Raw genomic sequence first — 6,640 nt, 5'->3', positions numbered from 1 at the left:
AGTTACCGCTTTGCCCTGTAGCAGTCCCTGCACAATAATAAATCTACTACCAGGATCCTTATAGACATGGGAAGGTTCAAACTGGACAGAGTTACGGATAAACACCGCAACTCCCCTGGCCCTGGACTCAAACGTGGTGCAATAGTGTAGTCTATAAGATTTATCAAAAAATTTTGGGCAGGCCCCTGAAGAGAAATGGGTCTCCTGTAATAGAATAATATCAGCCCCCATACGTTTATAACAACGAAAGGCCTTTCTTCACTTCTGGGGGGAATTTAGACCCCTCACATTATGGGTGATAACCTGCAGACCCATAATGTCTATTTAGTACATAAGCGCAGCTGAATGTTATCTGAAAGGAGTTCGGAATCGCATACCAGAGTCCAACGCTAGAGGAGCCACCAGCACCCCCAGCCGGGAGTGGTCCATCTGGACACCGATCCCGGCTAAAGGGCCTACAATAATAAGGGTTAACAATAGGCAGTATATTCAAATTAATAAAACGTCTAGCAGTAAAGTCAGCATGAGAACAAAAATAACAAAAAAACCATAAGGTAACAAAACTTATAACTCTCTGGGGTCGAGATGAAAAGTCCATCCCGACAAAAAAGGTGTAATCAACTAGGCCGTCCGGCCTGTACTTCCACTTGCTCCACTCACACCCCACCACCGATGTGGTTGGTGAAAAAGGTCCAAGAGGGTATGACCCTCCGCCAAATAGTGCCAGTAAAAAACAAAAATGAGAAAAACAAAAGTAAAAGAGCCCCAGTCCAATGGGGGAGCTAGAGTTGAAAATGTGAAAAGGGGATAAGGTGGAGAGTGGTGGGCAAGTTTGGAGGGGGGGGAAGTGAGGCGAGTCCAAAAAAGGAATAGAAAAAGAGTACCAAAAGATAAAAAAAGAGAGAGGGAAAGAAAAAAAACAACGAACATGAAATCCTCCTGGGGGACTAGGAGAATCAGGGTAGTGAATATAGCCATATCCATTCAGTGTAGAAGAAGAGGGGGCTCCCATCAGTCTGAAAACGGGGAAATGTCTCTGGTTCTAGACTTAAAGGTAAACACTAGTAACCTGCAGTCATTGCTCTGACATTGAGATGAGCCCCGTATATATTGGTGTATGGTCAAATTTCAGGCAGCGGTTGTAGTCTACGGGAACGTCTATCTCTCTGAGGCGATGGGGTGGCCCAAATGGGAGACGGGCGAGGGGTTGGAGGATGTCTCGGCGTTTGTTGTCGTTCTTGCAGGCCCAGCCGCACCAAGATCTCCTTACCTTCCGCGACTGTAGTAGCGATATGAGTGGTCCCATTGTGCAGTACAATCAATTTGAATGGGAAGCCCCAGCGATAGCCGTTTGTAAGGCCGAGGTGACTTCCCGCATCTTTCTTCTCTTGTCCAGTGTGGCAGGGGCTATGTCTGGGAAAATTTGAATCAGGGCCCCATCCAATTGAATGCGAGGTGTGGTAGGGAAGCCCTGAGAATGTCTTCCTTCACAAGGAAATCCTTGAGGCACAAAACAATGTCCCGAGGGGGTCTCTCCGGGGGAGGTTTAGGTCTCAGTGCCCTATGTAAGCGGTCGCAAATGAAGGAATCCCCTGGGCGGTCTGGCAGAAGCTGCTGAAACTGTTTAGTAATCGCAGCCGAGAGGTCGGTCACCGTTTCGGGGACCCCCCGCACCCTCACATTATTCCTTCGGTTGCGGTTGTCCAGGTCTTCTAAGTGATTCTGGAGCTGGACAACCGTGTCCCCCAGCGCCTCATGGTCTCTCCGGAGATCCGTGTAGGCCAAGTGCAGTTCGTCATGCTTGACTTCCAGGCGGTCTGTTCTACCCCCCAGGGACGCTAGCTCCTGCGACAGTGTGCTAGTAGATTTGTGTAATTCCGCCTGGAATTTCCTGGCCAATCTGTCGTACATACTGGCTAGACTGTCTTCTAAGTCTTCTTTTGTCAAGGGGGGGTCCCCGGTACCTGTAGGAGAGCCCGCCGACCGCGAGGTCTCCGCGTCTGTGTAGGCCTGGGCGCCATCTTGGGACATCTCCGGCCGCTCCGTAACTATCAAAAGGTAGTTAGTAAGGGATCGTTGGGCGGTTTTCCACTTGCTCTTCTTGGATGTCGGCATGCACAAATGGTCCCACAGGAGGGAGAGGCACTTTGTGTGGAGATCGGTGTGCAAAATCGTCCTGGGGAGTGCTTAGATTCTCCGTCGTCCCCGGAGCTCCTAGGTTTAGCTTCCTGCTCGCTCCGCGCCGCGCATGCGCCCCCTACTTAAAATGTTTTTATTCTTTTGTTGGAATTCCTATCTAAAGCACCGTTAAAATCCCTACTTTTCTTAATCTGTCCATATGTCATTTTCAATTTTGGGATGTGGTGCCAATTCAAATGGGCATTTTTCCTCTAGTCGGACCAAATTCAATCTGCGTGAATTACTGTTTTGCTTACATTGCTGCTAACATAGTAACTGAAACTCACTAAATATAAGTTCAAATAAATGGCCACTACCCTCACCTATAACTGGCCTTTGCAGCAAGGAACACATAGAAGGACAAGGCATGCAAAACAAAACAAAACAAATACCAAACTCAAATTACTGACCAGCTTGCAAGCAACTAAATTATCCTGTCTAACATTATGCATTAAAATCAGGGATTTCGTTTACTGTACGTAAGCTACAGAGACCTATCAAGGCACCCCATTTTTTGCTTCAGTCCTAACTCTACATTTTGAGAGCCTCCTCAGTGATAGCACATGCATTATAATGGATTCTTTTGTTTTGATTTTCACTTACTGCATGGTTATAATGCATGGATTTTGTAAGAGATGTATCTTCTCATGTAAGATTGTTAAAGTTCATGAAAAAATATTTGACAGTTTTTTTTTTTTCTGTAGTTAGGAAATGGATGAATGGAATGGAACTCTGACAACTGAATTTACTCTTTTGGGAATCACCAATGTTTTATGGCTCCAAAAATTCCTCTTCGTTTTGGTCTTGTTTTTCTACTTCCTTGACATTTTTGGGAATAGTGTTATTATCTCCCTGGTGATCAGAGATCTTACTCTTCAGTCCCCTATGTATTTCTTGCTGGCTAATCTATCATTTTTGGACATTTTATTTTCCACTGTTACTGTTCCCAAAATGATGTATGGATTTTTAATGGAGAACATCATTTCAAAAAATGGTTGCATTACTCAGATGTATTTTTTTCACTTTTTGGGGTGTGCAGAAGGTGTGCTCTTGGCTGCTATGGGATATGACCGATATGTTGCCATTTGCCATCCTCTACATTACAAAGTTATCATGGGAAAGGCAACTTGTATTCAGTTGGTATTCATTGCTTGGGTAACAGGCCTAACAACTTCATTAATACATGCCGTAATGACATCACAGCTTCCATTTTGCAACAATAAAAAAGTCAAACACTTTTTCTGTGATGTTAAGCCGGTCATTAAGTTGGCTTGTAAAGACATTCGTATAAATGAGCTCACATTAGCCACTGTTAGTGGCTTTCTAAGCACAAGCACCTTTCTTCTGACTATACTGTCCTACATTTATATAATTGTTCATCTTTTACAGATAAGGTCCTCTAAAGGAAGGGTCAAGATTTTTTCAACATGTTCTTCGCATTTGACTATTGTCATCCTGTTTTATGGGACAGCAATGTGTACCTACCTGGGACCAGCATCTGAAAATTCTATAGAAAAAGACAGAGTGGCAGCCATACTATTCACAGTTATCACCCCAACACTTAACCCAATTATTTACACATTAAGAAACAAAGAAGTTAGGAAGTCCCTAGAAAAAAATCTTAATAGGTCAAACATTGTAAGAGGGAAAATTAGGAAGTAAATAGGTTATAGATCAGTGATGGCGAACCTTGGCACCCCAGATGTTTTGGAACTACATTTCCCATGATTTTGATGAACTCTGCAGTGTAGTGGAGCATCATAGGAAATGTAGTTCCAAAACATTTGGCGTGCCAAGGTTTGCCATCACTGTTATAGATCATTATCTCAGGTACACAATGTAGAAGGCTGAGAAACAATGGTGCTAAATTAAAAGAAAAATCCATACACACTTTTTAATCTTCTAATGCTGTTGTTTTTTTTTTACTTTCTGGATGGATTAAATACCATTATGGATTTCTATTAAGGATTTTTAAATGTATTTTGTACACTAATGTATATGTAAAATTTTATGCCAAATTTTATTTTTGTTTTCATATTTATTTTATTTATATTTATTTTTAAATATGTTTTGCATATAAAATGTGCTTTGTATAGAGGCGCCTATGCTATTTATCGTATAACAATTTTTTTTAACCTAAATCTTAATTTGAATAATTTATCGGTATTGATTTAACATACATGATATAATTGACCGATATTCGGAATGGTGTTATATGTGGGCACGATCCAGTTTTTTGGTGTTTTAAATAGATAGTGATCAATTAGTCTGTTATGTGATAGTGATTGCAATATATCACTAGGATACTGAGCATGTGCTAATTGTTTATGCTATGGGATATGTTTAGGCTTAGGTGCCTCTGCAGTTATAATGTTATAATGTACCCATTGATGCGATGGATGTTAGGCGTTAATTCCCTGCTTGCATGCATATACTATTGACAATCTTCCTAAATGTAGAACACACTTGGCTGTGTGATGGAGGATTGGGTAAAATTCCTGTCCCCGTATGAGTATATATCGGATGAGCTGTGCTGTGTAGCCACGGCATCTGAAGAAGAAATAACAAAACGTAGGTCAGGGCGTGACTACACAGCTATCCAGTTATCCAGCTATCAATGGTCAAGCTCAACCCGGGGACACCTCCGTAAGAGTGATCTATCAGGTGGTGAGAGCAAAAAAAAAAACAAATGTGACAGGACTGCTTATATTGCATTGCTTGTTTGAATTATTTTTCTTGTGACCGCAACTTGTAAGGGTGGAAATTGATTGAATAAATTTTGGGTTTTACGGAATTACGATATATATATGTGTTTCCTTGTCATGAGTTACACATAAACGAAAGGACCTGTGTTTGCTGCTCCATGAATGGATCATCATACAAGCTTACTATCACTATTCATCTGGTGAGTTCATGACCATACGGGTGCTAATTCACGAGGTGTGGTGACGGTCAAAATTTAAGATACAGATCGTATAGAAAACACATGGATGAACTTTTATTTATTTTTCACATATGATTAAGTCCTTTGAATATGTGGACGGCTTTTATCATGGATTTTGGGGATTTTGAGAGCTGCTAATGCTGGATTGCATTTTAGCATATTTGTGTAGTTTTTAATCGTATCCATGACAAATATATACTGTATATGCTGTAAAAACGATCTTTGTAATGTATACTGTTTTCGTTACCAAAAAATTTAATATTTAGCTGTATTTTCATTCCACATATCAAAGTAAATTGAAATAAATTTGCATTTTTTTTCTTTATAGAATTTGTATTGTTTTTTTTCATTAAAAATGAACAACAACATAGTACAGGAATATGTAAGAATCATTGACAGTTGAGTATATCTTAACCAAGGTAGGTACAGTATATATACTGTAGATAACACAAAACAGGTTTAATTACAGAAAGTGCCCAGTCAGCCGAGCAACAAATTTGTCCCAACCAAGGATGGATAAAGATGGTGCAAAGATAACAAAGAAACATAAATATATTACCCTGCTGATTACAGTAGTTTTTGCTATAGCCAGAGAGACCTAATAGAAATTATGTTTTCAAAACCCAATATCCAGAGAGAAAAGGGTACCGGGAAAGGGAGGGGGGAGGAGAGTTGGGGGAAGGTAGGGAGGAAAGGGGAGAAAAAGATGGGTAAAGCAGGTTGGGGGGGGGGGGGGTTAGGTGACAGACAAAATTCCAATCTTGCAAGGCTAGGTATTCTAGTTTCAGGGTGTCTGATAATCCCCATGAAAAGTAGAAGGAAGGTAAGACTCAACCCATGATTCTCATATCTTAAAAAATTTGTTTTATAGTGTTAATCTGTATAGCCTTAAGATTCTCATTAAACAAGACATGAGAAACCCTATACTTGACTTCTGCAAACAGTAGTGTAGAGGACCATTCATGCTCTAGCTATAACTCTTTTGGCTTTTATTAAAATTTGAATTGCCAGCTTAAATTGGGTATTGGTACAGGCTACTTTGTTTTTTGTTAAGCAGAGCTCCGTATCCATAGGGATCATTGTTGAATTAAGCACTAACTGTGTATATCAATTGATAGAATGATCCAGAAAAGCATGACCTTCAGACAGTCCCGTTACGTGTGGCAGAATGTACCTTCATCACGACACCCTCATAAACAGAGCAGTGAACAGTCCAGGATGATGCGAGCGATTCTCAAGGGACAGACCACTAAGAAATTTTATGTTAACATTTGTTCTGCTAACTACATTTTGAATAGTCGATGTGGTAATATAGGAACTTAATACATACATACATTTTTTTTGTTTAATGGTTCTCTGGTTTTCTGGTCATAACCAGTAAGGGCCGGTTCACACTGCAGGCGCGGCGAGGCGTCTCCGACTTGCCTCGCCGCGACCTGCGGCGACCTCAGCGGCGACTTGCAGAGGACTTTTGTATAGAAGTCAATGCAAGTCGCCCCCGAAGTCGCCCAGAAGTAG

At 41.1% G+C, this 6,640-nt stretch overlaps 1 protein-coding gene across 1 annotated transcript; it reads left to right on the top strand.

Moving 5' to 3' along the window:
• The first annotated feature begins 2,889 nt into the window (after nucleotides 1–2,889).
• Nucleotides 2,890–5,336, top strand: LOC143943368 (olfactory receptor 12D2-like). Its single transcript, XM_077465098.1, has one exon. The coding sequence runs from the start codon at nucleotides 2,890–2,892 to the stop codon at nucleotides 3,838–3,840; it is 951 nt and encodes a 316-aa protein (XP_077321224.1). The 3' UTR covers nucleotides 3,841–5,336.
• Nucleotides 5,337–6,640: the final 1,304 nt, after the last annotated feature.

The sequence above is a fragment of the Lithobates pipiens genome, unplaced genomic scaffold (assembly GCF_037356315.1).
Source record: "Lithobates pipiens isolate NorthernLeopardFrog02 unplaced genomic scaffold, aLitPip1_a1.2 Scaffold_30, whole genome shotgun sequence".
NCBI classification, from domain to species: Eukaryota; Metazoa; Chordata; class Amphibia; order Anura; family Ranidae; genus Lithobates; species Lithobates pipiens.
This window is presented reverse-complemented; position numbering and strand designations above follow the sequence as displayed.

What these genes read in the sequence shown, in the direction of transcription:
- LOC143943368 (XM_077465098.1), top strand. Translation starts at nt 2,890, where the DNA reads ATGGATGAATGGAATGGAACTCTGACAACTGAATTTACTCTTTTGGGA.